The following is a 13,860-nucleotide window of genomic DNA, read 5'->3' on the forward strand; positions in this document are numbered from 1 at the left end:
CCTAATATTCATGGCCCCTAGATGTTACTTGGGGACTTTAATGTGATTATATTACTAGATGAAAAATCAAGGGGTAGAGCAGTGTTTAGTAATTGCATGTTAGATTTCAATTCTTTTATAAATGACTTAGGTCTGCTTAATGTTGATAACAAGGGGCCAAAATTCACCTGGTCAAATAATTGTAAGTTTAAGAGCCATATTTTGGAAAGGTTAGATAGAGTTCTAGTTACTCCATCCTGGCTTGAATTGTTTCCACATGTTGCTGTTAATTCTATTGTGTGTGCAACCTCTGATCATCTTGCTTTAAATATTAATCTATGTGGTACAGTTAACAAGATTTATAGATCTTTTAGATTCTTCAACATGTGGCTTAAGTATAATACATGCCTCCCTACTAGTGAGGAGGCATGGAAGGATGTTAACCATGTAAAACCTGATTGTAATGTTTTGACAAAAATCACTAAGACTAGAATTAGATTGGGTAAATGGAATAAAGAGGTCTTTGGTAATGTCTTCTCTAACATTAGAAGGATCTAAAATAAACTTGAGAGACTGATGTGTAAAAAGTTAGATGCCTCTATATGTGAGGAGATCAGAGACCTTAAAGGCCAACTCAATGATTGGCTGGACAATTAAGGAGGAAGATATGTGGAGGCAGAAATCCAGTGCCACATGGCTCAAAGAAAATGGTAGGAATACTAAGTTCTTTCACACTTCTACTATATATAGAAGAAAAAAAAAATGAGATAGATAAGATTAAAGATAATGTTGGCACTTGGGTGGAGGGTAGAAACAATGTAGGAAACAACATAAATAATTTTTTCAAGGAGCTTTTTACTTCTAATATGCCTGCTCATGATGATAATATTGCTGCTTTGTTTACTCCTTGCACTACTAGTACATAAAATGACATGCTAGTTAGTATACGCTCTAGTGATGATATCTGGAAGGTTGTGAAGAAGATGGGGGCCCTCAAAGTCCCTAGACCTGATGGGTTCCAGGAGATTTTTTTCCAATCCTGTTGAGATGTGGTTGGCTAAGACTTTATAAGTTATGTTCAAGATTTCTTTAACAATGGGGTTTTCAACCCAAAGTTTAATGAAACTTTTATAGCTTTGATACCTAAAATCATCTCTCCTTACCATATTTCAAAATTTATGCCTATAAGTCTTTGTAATTTTGTTTATAAAATCATTTCAAAAAATTTACCAAATAGATTGAAGTGTCATATTCATAAAATTGTTTCTCCCTTTCAAGGTGCCTTTGTGAAAGGCAGAAACATAGGTGATAACATAGGGCTGGCGAGTGAGATTTTTCACAATATGAATAGGATGTATAAGAAAAAAGATGGGTGGGTTGCTTTAAAACTAGTTATGGCCAAGGCCTATGATAAGGTATAGTGGCCTTTTCTTAATAATATTTTTGAAAACCTAGGGTTTTGTGACAAATGGAGAAGTCTTATAAATTAGTGGCTCTCATTTGTTTCTTTTAAAGTTCTTTTAAATGGATCTCCCTTGGAATAGTTCTTCCCCCAAAGGGGACTGAGACAAGGAGATACATTGTCCTCCTTATATTTTTATTCTCACTTCTGAAGCTCTTTCTCGCATGATAAAATAAGGCAGATAGCCAAAAAATGATTTCTGGCATAAAGATTAGAAAATGTGCCCCCTCTATTACACATTTACTCTATGCAGATGATTTGTTGGTTTTCACAAAAGCTGCTTTGAATGAGGCAGGAGCTTTGAAAGATATCATTCATGATTATTGCAAAGCTTCTGGTCAACAAATATATTTGGATAAATCCAACATCTTTTTCAGTAAAAATGTACATGCTAAGTATAAAAAGATTTTTAACAAGTTTTGGAAAATGAAAGAATTCACAAATAAAGATAAGTACCTTGGTGTACCCATCATTCTCACTGATAGGAAATGTGAGGACTTTGTTTACTTGGTTGATCATATCCACAACAAGATCAAAGGTTGGAGAGCAAGACTTCTCTCTCAGGTTGGGAGAACTGTGCTAATACAGGTAGTAGACCAAGCCACTCCTCTTTATGTCATGACCACCTATTCCCTGCCTACTCATGTGTGTAATAACATGGACAAGGTGTGTAGGGAGTTTTGGTGGTGGGGGCATGAGAATTCTAAGAGCATCCACACTACTGAATGGGATAACCTCTACAAACTAAAAACCTTAGGTGGACTGGGGTTTAGGAAATTTACAGATATGAACAAAGCTCTCCTAGCTAAACAAAGCTGGAGAATTCTTAAGGATAAAGAATCTTTATGGTACAAAACTTTTGTTACTGCATACGAAAGAAAAGGGTTTAAGAAACCAGGCAATCTTAGTTCCAATGCATCTTTTTTTTTTGGAGAGGTGTTAAAAAGAATCTGGAGCTAGTCTATAAATGGTCTTTGTGGAAAATAGGAGGTGGGGCTCTGATAAACCGTAAAAAATAATACTAGATGTCTCTAACCTATTCTTACGTTATCAATTATTTATTTCTTACTCTCACATATATATTCATAAAATATATAGAGTACGAAATCATTCCACTCTTAACTCTCTAGACTTAACGAATTCAACTAATCAAACACAATGAAACAATGGTGAGAGCAATATTTATGGATGTGAATTTATACTACGAAAATAGTAAATTGAATGTGAAGAAACAGTAGAATTAATGATGAGAAAAAGATATAGAGCGAGTAATAAACCAACCTAATGATTAGTTTCATGCAAGTTACAAATTACTCATTGAAAAGAGATTGTCTTTAGGTTTTCACGCAATGATCCAACCTAAAGCCTCAAACTTTATCATCCCTAGCAACAACCTACATTTCTATAGTCATTATTACTAGCATGTAGGATTATTACAACCAAGTCTCTCGACTTAATTATAACAATCCCTAGTTTAATTTACTATATGTTTATTTTGGAAGTCATACAATAAACTAAATGCATTGAAACACATACACAATTAAATAATTCTACTAAGCAATCTATTTCTCATTAGGCTTCATAATCACTCCCTCTAATCGGGGAGATTAGCTTAATATCATTGGATTAATTAAACTAAAACAATGAAAGGAAGACATAATGTAAAGAAGAGTAATTTAATTGAATAATAATAATAACTTGAAGGTATTTTAATGGAGATTTTATGGAGGCTACAATTATAAACCCTAATTAAACTAAACTAAGTGGGAGAGAGAAAGCTAAATTATTCTAACTAATGGGAGGCAGAGATAGAGAGAATCTTAATTTACAACTAAACTAAAGAGGGGAGTAGCCAAGTTTTGTTTAGCCTTAGCCCTCTTTATATAAGAGAGGATTAAGTTTACAATTTCGTGCATGGGCTTTGGAGCTATGTTTTATGCCACTAAATCAAGCTCAAAACCTAATTACTTAAGTTCAAAAAGGGTTTCTCTGTAGAAATTTATTATAACACTATTTTCGTCTACTTTTACTACTCTGATTGGGTTAAGGCTTAAATCATTAGAAAGCTCTTTCCGAGCCAGTTGTTTTTATATATAATAGGCCCAATTCCGAGGTCTGAGTCCAAAGATACGGCTTGCGGAAGTTTTGTTGACTTTTCTGCTATTTTTCTACCCGTGTTGACTTTGACTTTTCTTCTTTGACTAGGCTTTAAAAATGCTTTTTCTCCTTGAAACTTGTGCTTTAATCATATAATTTATCTAGCAAGCAATTTGACTCATTTCTCTTGCAAAAGTAACATATTTATTCACATAATTGATTCCAAGACCTGAAATACACAAAAATACTAACTCTTATTTATTATAAACATAATTGGTCTAAATATAATACTATTAAGGGGTTGAAACTACAGTTTTGAGATCTTATCAGGCTCATACTTCAGTTTTTACTAATCCCTGGTTGATGTTTCATGATGAGCCCATCCTCCTGCAAGACCTACAACCACCAGTAGGAACTAAACAATACTGGAAGGTGTCACACCTTATGACAAAGGATGGCTCAGGATGGAACCAACAATTATTAATTGATACTTTTGTAAGACCCCAAATTATTTTTACATTATTTCGTAACAATATTTAGTATTTTGGAATTTGATATTTATTTCTGGGTCAACGGGCTAGTAAATGTGGGTTTGACTTTTTGATATAAAATAGAAAAGAGGGAAAACAAGTATTTTGAATTTTGAATTTTGTGTAGAGATTTTTAATAGTTGGAAAGTTTTCGAAAGAGATGTTAATATAAGGTATGTAATAAATAGAATATTTTTAATAGGAAATAATATTCTATATTAGGAATAGAAATATTTGGTAAAATAGGAAGTTTCTAAAAAGTTAAACATAATATATGGTAGGTAATATTATTTAGAAAAGTCTTTGGAAAGAAAAAAGAAGGTTTTCATAAAACAAAAACTAAACAGCTAAAACACAAAGAAGAACGGAGACACGGATTGTGCATTAGAATCAATTCTCTTTCATATTCTAGATACTTTTCGCGATACAGGTGAGTAGTTATGTTTTTCTATTTCACCAAACGAAGAAACAACTTTACTGTCTCTGCTCCATTTTTGTTTTGCCTCATTTTTTCTTTCGATGTTTTTTCTTATCTTGCCGAATGGTTAAATGTCATATATTGTTTTTCCTGGATTATTGAATTATTGGACTGTTGGAACTCTGAAGGAGTTAATGGCTGCGCAAGCTAAGCCCAAAGGACAGAGAAATCGTCCCTGTATATTGTTTGAATGTTTATTGTGTGTATGATGTTGTTGTTACGGGTTTGATGTTTGGTTGATGTCGGGGGTTAAGGGAGGTATGTTTGGTTGATGTCGAGGGTTGTTGGAGCTTGGAAGGGCGTTAATGGTAGCCCAGAGAAATCACTTAGTAGATTAGATTAGGTGAACTCTTGATGTGGTGGTTGTGGGTTGGTTTATGTTTGGTGGTGGGGTGATGGAGTGCTGGAGATTGGGTGTTGTTCGGAGCTTTGAAGGGTTGTTAATGGCGGACGATCTAGATCTCCATTTAAAGGGAGGGTTATCAATGTAGGAAATTGAGTTGGAGCTATTATTAAAGTGATAGGGTTTTTCACAAGGAGCAAAACTGCTGGAATGAGGAAGTGAGGAGTGGCTGATCCGGTGGCGGCTGGTGGTGGAGGGAGCAGGTGAGGAAGACGACCTCAGTTGGGCCAGGCTTTGGGCAAAAAATCTATTCTTTTGTTTTCTTTGGACCGGACCTAAGTTGGTTTGTTTTGTTTGGGCCAGTATCTATTTTTGTTTTGGGTCGGTTTCTATATTAGTTGTTGGGCCAAACCAATTAGTTGTTCTTGGGCTGGTTTTATGTTTTTATGTGGGCTGGTCCTTATGTCCCTAATTGGGTCAGGTTGGATAAATTGGTTGGTTTTAGACTTTTGGGCTTGGGATGAAACTAACTAGTGTTTTCTTTGGGCTAGTTTCTATTTTGTTTGGGTTATGTCCATATAAATTAAAATAGATCCAATTGGGTCTTTAAATGTTTAGACTCTTGGACTTTGGTTTTGGACCTTGATTGTGGACTATTGACTGTTTAATTACATTACTTTTATGTTGTAAATTTTATAGACTAATCCAATGGTAGCATGTTGTGGAAGTCTGTATAAACTGTTTTGTCATTATCTAAGAAAGATTTGACGTTGATATTGTGTATTTTTGACACGTGACGAGTGTGAGATTTTAAGAGACATGATATTCTTAAAACGCTATAAAAATGTTATGCGGTACGTTTGGAGCAATTGTGACATTATATGATATTTGTGGATATTTTCTAAGGGATTGTGGCTTAGTGCAATAATTTATTTGGCACGTGAAAGAATGAAAGTTGTTATGAGATATATACGTATGATACCTGAATAAATTACGTAACGAAAATCCTGGAACCTAGCTACCACAACTCATGTGATTGGCCCATGTGAAGGGCATATGTGATTTGATTAGCCCTTCTAGCATTTCAGTGAATCTGAATGGCCCTTTTGGCGTAGTCGAATAGTGGCTTGATTATCTCGTTCGCAAACTTTATAACGAGACGCGCGTTGTATTTTATGCCAAATAGTGGTAGTACCCGCGTAATGACGTTCGTGTGGGGGTTACCTGGTATGCGATATCCCGCTTAGGGTAATTACGCACAGAGTGGTTCATTACGTGAGGGGAGGCATGTGGATGTACATGTTCGGGCGGGGGGGGCGCATTGTGGTAGCCAGGGAAACTAGGTAAGACATAGAGAAGACGTGATTCTAGAGACACTTGAAGAAACTTTAAACAATAATTGTGATGATATATCAAAGTGTACGTTAAATCTATAATAAATGATTTATTGTAATTTATGTTGCATTCACAATGGCTTTGCAGAAGGGTAGGTTGAATTGATTAGCTATGTAGGTGAGACCCACTCTGTGATTAGGCTTACACCATCTTAAGTATAGAGTAAGTTTTAGTTTTGTTATTTTATTATTGGATGCAGTTGATCTAATATGGATTGGAAGCTAAGGCACCTCAGTGGAGGAACTACCTGCCTTAATTAGTGTATTTAATAATGTTGTATTAGTCGTTGGAAGTTAAGGCGCCTCGGTGGAGGAACTAACTGCCTTATGGATTGTGTATATATATATATAATTATATTTTATATTTTAGGGCTACTCATACCAGCATTGTTTATAATGCTGACCTGATTTGCATGTTTGCTTATCGGGTGTGTTCATAAAATAAACCCAGTTGATAAGTCTTGACAGGATTAGTGTTGAAGACGGTTGGTTGCTGCTTGTGGTTTGCGTTAGCGTCGCATTATATGATATGTTTTGTTTTCCCTTGAGGTGGAATAGATTTTCAATTGAGACAATTTTATTTTGTATTTTCAGTTGTAATTATAATTAAAAAGTTGTTGAAATGAAATTTGTAACTTAATCATATTTGTGAATTTTTGAAATGAAGAGAACTTTTGTTTATTTAAAAATTTTATTGGTTTCAAATTATTAGAATAATTAAATAGATGATGGGTTTTTTGAAGTTGAGAGTGCATCACACTTCAAAAATCGAATAGTCGGGAACAAATATTGTTTTTCCGATTTTGTTGAAATTCCGGGTGTGACAACTTTTGACCTTATTATTACTGGGCTCATCAATGGAATTCATGTCAGACCTCATGGAGGGGCAGATGAATTGATATGGTGACCAAGTAATAAAGGGGGCATCTCTGTTAAATCAACTTTCCATCTGCTGAAAACAAAGGAGTAGGATAACTGTGATTCTACCTTCTAAACTAAAACCACCAAAAGGATTTGGAAAGCAAAGGTTGCTGCTAGAGAGCAGTTATTCCTATGGAAAATGTACATGCATATTCTTCCTACTGGAGAAAGAATAGAAAACAAAATAAAAAACAAGGATGTTATGTGTGGCTTCTGTTTTAATAAGAAGAAAACTATTGAGCATCACTTGTTTGAGTGTGAATGGGCCAAAATCCTATGGTTTGTGATAATAATTAAATTAGACGTTACTCCAACTCACACTTATATTAATTATCTTAATCTCGATTCATGTTGAAATATAGTTCGAGTAAAGGAATCGTCCCATGCCTAAGAACCAGAGCACTTGTTCACAACTTAGCTAGACTACTCAAGAGAAACCTTAAATGAGAGAAGACTTTAGGTGGAAGTATTTACACTACACTACACTTCTTTTAATTACAAGTTACAAAAGTTACTAATAACAAATTTATTCTAAAATTATTAAAGAAGGTAGAAGAGAGAGAAGTATGGAGGATTGATTTACCATGTGATTCAAACTACTATTAATGAAAAACATATTTCAATTGTTAGTTTTCATATTCATTTTGATTCATAGACAAATCAAAGTGAGAAATTAAACTTTGATCCCTAGTAGAATTTCTAAATCTCTAAAGAGATTCTACTAGCATGAGTGATTAAATTAGCACCCTCTCTCTAGAGCACTTCTTCAACCTCTAGTTTAATTTGTTTTCTACTTCTAACTATTTTGTAATTGGAGTAAAAATCAAACTTGTTAAATTTTAAGCCATTGAATTACATCTTCATTAGTAGAGTTATCCTCACATGGATTTATCTAACCCTCCACAAGGAATGAGTTAGCTCATGGTGAAATAAATACAACTAATGAAAATAAAAAGAAGAAGAAAAAAAAGAAGTTTCTTATTTCCTAAACTACAGAATTATTTTCCTAAAATTGAAACTAAAAGAGAGTGAAGAGCTACAAGGCCACAAATCGCAACTAAATTGGCAAATTTATTTAGAGTACCACCCCTCCTATTTATAGTTTCAAAAAAGTGAAATAGGTGACCAAAATTACATCTTACATTTTCAATCCAAATGTTATAATTTAATCTAAGTGGAGAAAGTGGGTGAATAATAATTCCCATTACAAGACAAATAATTAGGAGTGGTTTATGTATTTATTAAGTGGAGAAAGTAGGTGATTACATAAGCTTCCACTTGATGATATCATGATGAATAGTAATTAGATTTTTACTTTGTCTTGGTTCGGACCTGTTTTAATTGATAGAACCTATATGCCATTATGTATAGGTTCCATCAGTCTAGTCAATTGATAGAACTTATATTCCATTGTGTAGAGCTTGTCGTGATGATCGTTTTGACAGGTCATACGCCCAAAACGGAGTTCGGAGTCAAAATATATGATTTTATGAAGTTTCGTTCATTTTTCTACAAGATTTGACTAGGGTTGACCCGAAATTGACTATTTTGACCAAGCTTCATGGACTTGATTATGATCTTTTTAAGCTTCCAATGGGCTTCTTTTGAACTTGATAAAAAGGTTTTGTTTCCAATTAGCATATTTACCTGTTTCCATGCTAAAATGTCGATTCTTTATGAAATTTCATCATTACGTGTCGTAATCTACAAAAATCATGAAAATACAATTAATTTGCATTTATTACATACATAATTAACCAATATGTAATGTATCTACGAGGTTTATATTATAGTTTTGGGTGCTTATCAGTTTGCATCACCATTGGGGCTGAGAACTGAAGTGCTTAAGGGCTGGACAGCCTAGAGATGGCTAGATGAGATAATGGAATGGTGTAATAGCAAAGATGACACCATAACTAACCTTGGGGTATATGCTTGTACTCTTATGCAAGCCTTGTGGGACAATAGATCTGAAACTTGGAAAGGTTTGACAAAGGAGCAACTAGGAGAGAAGGCATTCTTGAAGGGACCAAGGCTCAATGGGAGAAAAGACTGAAGGCTTTCAAAAGGGAAGATTCAAACTGTATAGCTATAAATGTTAATAACCCTAGTTCTTCTTCTATTTTACATTCAAATGAAGTACACAATAATAGTAGTAAGAATAATAACAGACTACAAGATATGAGAAGTTCCCAAACTCATGTGTGTCCTTATATAAATATCAAGTTTGATGGAGCCTTTGATAAGAATGCTGGATTAGGAGCAGCTATGGCATGGGATGAAGATGGAAACCTAATAGCTACTGCAATAAGAAGATTCAGAGCCACTACAATAGAAGAAAGTGAAATTTTGATAGCTGAGGTGGCAATGAACTTGGCGTAACATATAGGAGCAAAAAGCTTTGTCTTTGAAGGAGATAATGCAACTGTTATCAACTGTTTAAAGTCCCCTAAATCCAGTATTGCTTGGCCCTATAGAATATTGCTAGATCCATTATTCAAAACTCTAGTAGGTTTAATTATGTTTGTTTTAGTTGGTTAAGTAGAATTTTAAACAGAGAGGCACATGATCTTGCCAAATGGGCTGCCAGGTCCTCTGACATTAGCTATTTTCCCAAGTGTTGTGTAGACTCTGATTGTATTCCCTTAATTTTATAAATATATGTTCTGTTAGCGAAAAAAATAGAATTGAGATTATCTTTTAATTGTGGTCTTAATTAACTAGACAAATTCATCCAACTTTAAGGTGATAGGTTTTGCTAAGAACGAACTTGATGAATATAAAGTTTTGTTCACTAATACCAAAAAAATTGGCATCAATTAATTTTGTTAGATTTTAAAATAACAATGGGATAGAAAGAGGAGATGGATATTTGTTCATTACACTTATGCCAAAAAAAAAAAAAAAAAAAAAAAAAAAAAAGGTCCAAATCTCATAGAGAAAGGGTGGAAGAGAAACCCACAATGGAAAATAAAGTGAAGTGGGTCCTATGTGATGTGACTGATATCATAGTGAGAGAAAGCAATATTGGTTTTTTGTCTTTAATTTTAATAGACTCAATCTCACGGTCAAGAAATTGAGTAAATTTGAGTAAAACAAAACTTGAGTCCCAAACCGGACCCAAATGGAATAAATTTCTCACAAGACTTGAGTACATGCAATAATTTTAACCTTTTATTTATAGCTTAGATTAGAGTTTTTTCAGCCTTAAGAAGATTGATGTGTGGTATGTAATAGGATATTCTTATAGATTGTAGAAATCTTGTATATTATGGAAAGATTCTTAGCATAAGTTTAGGAGTTAGTTTGGTAGTTTCCTAGATTAGCTAGGTCTTTGTTATTATATCTATATATATTGATGTGAATATAAAGAGAAAAGCAAGCCGTTTTCTCCATTGTTCTCTGTATTTAACATGGTATCGGAGCTATTTTCAATCCTGTGACGGTGGGCAAATTTTTTTTCAATTCGTTTTTCCTTTTTGTTTTGATACCATATCATGTCTGGTATTGATAAATCTCCAATGCTGGCCTGTCTCTCAATATGAACCATTTACCCCCTTATTATCTTCATCTATCGGAAGGTACATGGTCTGTGATTAGTCTTATTTTATTACAAGGGAATAATTATGATGAGTGGGTATGTTCCTTTCGTAATAATTTGCGTGCTAAAAATAAATTAGGGTTTGTCGATGGAACTATTCCTGCACCGGATGCAGATTCTCCGGATTATGGTTAATGGGGAATCGTTAATTCTATGCTTGTGGCTTGGATTTTTAACACTCTTGATGCTTCAATTAGGAAAAACTGTTCCTTTTCCTGATCAAGTTAAAGTATTGTAGGATGATCTACGTGATATATACTATCTTCGTAATGGTCCTCGTATTCAGGAACTCAAAAATCTGATTGCTGATTGCAAACAACGGGGTAGATCTATTGCTGAGTATTATAGTAAATTGCGTACTTTGTGGGAAGAATTGGCGAGTGCCATAAAGTTGCCTTCTTGCACGTGTTCCGCTGCTGGTGAGTACCGTATTCTTCTAGAAAACGAAAAATTGCATCAGTTTCTAATGGGTCTTGATTCTAAAAAATATCATGACGTTGCTTCTGGTCTATTGATTCTTGATCCTTTTCCTTCGCTCTCCTATGCGCATGGTAAGGTGCTCTCTGCAGAGAGACACCAATCTGTCACTGCTACTCAAGATTCTCGCAATGATGTGGTAGGGTTTGCGATTGATGGTGTGGCGCAAAGTAGGGCGCAGGGTAGTGTTAATGTTTGTCTGTGCTCTCATTGTGGCCGCAAGGGTCATAAGAAAGACAAGTGTTTTCATTTGATTGGGTGGCCCGAGTGGGCTGTTAATGGTGGTCGTAGTGGTGGTAGGTCGAGTGGCAGAGGAGGCCAAGGAAATTATGGCCATGGAGGAAGCCGTGGGCGAGGTGGTTTTGCTGCTGCTATGGACAGTGGTATTAGTGGGGTAGATTGTGGAAGTGTGCCTACCCTATCTAATGTCCAACTACAGCAATTGGTAGCTGCTTTAACTTCTTCTAAAGTCTCGACTTCGACTCCACAGTTGTATGGTAAGAAATATCTAAACCAATGGATTATTGATTCAGGTGCAACAAACCATAAGTCCGGTAACCTCGATTTATTTTTTGATGTGCACGATATTTCTTCAGAACCTGTTGGTCTTCCAAATGGTAAACATACTACTGCAGCTAAAGAAGGTCGTATTAAACTAAGTGAACACCTCATTCTGGACAATGTGTTATATGTTCCAGCTCTAAATTGTAATTTGTTGTATGTGTCTCAATTTTTAGAAAAACAGAAAGTTATATTCCTTTTCATTGACAAGCTATGTACTATTCAAGACCGGAGTTTGAGGAACCTGATTGGAGTGGGGGAGGAGTGTAATGGGGTCTATCTTTTTCGTCCAGTTCGTTGTGTTCAAGCAAATCGTTCAACAGTTGCAGACTCCGCTTTGGTATGGCATAGGCATTTGGGTCATCCATCTATGAAGGTGGCGCGGTCTTTACCTGGAGTACTCAGTAGTAGTAGTTTTACTAAGTTTTCTGATGACGATTGTCAAGTGTGTTTTTTGGCTAAGCATCCTTGTAACTTTTTTCCTTTAAGTACGAATAAAGCTTCTGATTTGTTTGATTTGATACATTGTGATATTTGGGGGCCATATCGTGTTGCTTCTAGTTGTGGTGCTCAATATTTTTTTACCATTGTTGATGATTGTTCTCGAGCGACGTGGGTGTATTTGATGGTTGGAAAGTATGAAGTTGGCCAATTGATTAAAAAAATTTGTGCAATGGTCAACACTCAATTTAGTAAGCATGTTAAGGTGTTACAGAGTGATAATGGGCAAGCATTTTTATGTTTACAAGATTTTTTTGCTCAAATGGGAGTTTTGCATCACACTTCTTGTGTGGATACTCCATAACAAAATGGTCAAGTGGAGCGGAAACATAAACATCTTCTTAATGTTGCTCGTGCTTTGCGTTTTCAAGCTCAGTTGCCTATTGATTTTTGGGGTGAATGTGTTGTGACTGCTTGTCATCTTATTAATCGAACACCAACCCCTATTTTGGATGGTAAAACCCCTTATGAGATTCTTTTTGAGAGTCCAACTCCTTTTACTGCTTTAAAGGTATTTGGGTGTTTATGTTATGCTGCCAATAGGCCTCGTGTTAAAGATAAATTCGGACCCCGTTCTAGGAGGTGTGTGTTTGTGGGATATCCATTTGGTCAAAAAGGTTGGAGATTGTATGATTTAGATACCCATGAGTATTTTGTTAGTCGAGATGTGAAGTTTGTGGAACATGTTTTTCCTTTTTCCAAACCTGAACCTGCACATAGTTCTACTCCTGTACAGCTTAAAAAATATTTGTCACCTAATACTTGGATTGATGTCATGAGTGAGTTGGGTGATGCTGAAGACGTGGGTGGTGCTGGAGTAAGTGGTGACGGTGCTGTAGACATGGGTGGTGTTCCGTCAGGGAGTATGGCGTCTGCTAGTGCAGGTTCTGGGGGGTGCTGTGACATATCGTGATGGTTTGATGGCTCCACCGAGTCCGAGTACGGTGATGGTTGGTGAGGTACCATGTGACACTACAACATTTTTGCATTTAAGGGGGAGTCAAGAAATTCTTGAAGCTGGAGATACTACTGTTCCATTGCCAAATAATGAGGAAATTGGTAGGGGTCATCGGGTTAAAGAACCTTCTACACGCCTTCATGGTTTTGTTACCAACACTGTTGTTCGAAAGTTAGACCCCCCTGCATCATCTATTGCTTCTCCTGCTTCGTCTCGTTCCTCAGGTAAACAGTTCAATATAGCTTGTTATGTGGATTGTAATAAATTTTCTGTAAGACATAAACATTTTTTGGCAGCAATTACTAAGCGTAAAGAGCCTACTTCCTTCAAAGAAGCAGTTCAAGATTTCGGTTGGCGTCAGGCTATGAAAGAGGAGATTAATGCCCTTGAAAATAGTGGTACATGGACTCTGGACGACTTACCTCCTAGTAAGAAGGCGATTGGTAGTGGTTGGGTGTATAAAATTAAATATCATGCAAATGGTGATGTTGAACGCCTTAAGGGAAGTCTCGTTGTTTTTGGTAATCGTCAGGTGGCCGGTATTGATTATAATGAAAC

At 35.5% G+C, this 13,860-nt stretch overlaps 1 protein-coding gene across 1 annotated transcript; it reads left to right on the plus strand.

The window, feature by feature from the left end:
• Positions 1-571: 571 nt before the first annotated feature.
• LOC147505399 (uncharacterized) lies at positions 572-13,257 on the plus strand. Its single transcript, XM_086605532.1, has 4 exons — positions 572-689; positions 1,695-2,029; positions 11,044-12,549; positions 12,721-13,257. The coding sequence occupies exons 1-4, from the start codon at positions 572-574 to the stop codon at positions 13,255-13,257; spliced, it is 2,496 nt and encodes an 831-aa protein (XP_086461658.1).
• Positions 13,258-13,860: the final 603 nt, after the last annotated feature.

Source organism: Coptis chinensis, chromosome 4 (assembly GCF_015680905.1).
Source record: "Coptis chinensis isolate HL-2020 chromosome 4, ASM1568090v1, whole genome shotgun sequence".
In the NCBI taxonomy this organism is placed as follows: domain Eukaryota; kingdom Viridiplantae; phylum Streptophyta; class Magnoliopsida; order Ranunculales; family Ranunculaceae; genus Coptis; species Coptis chinensis.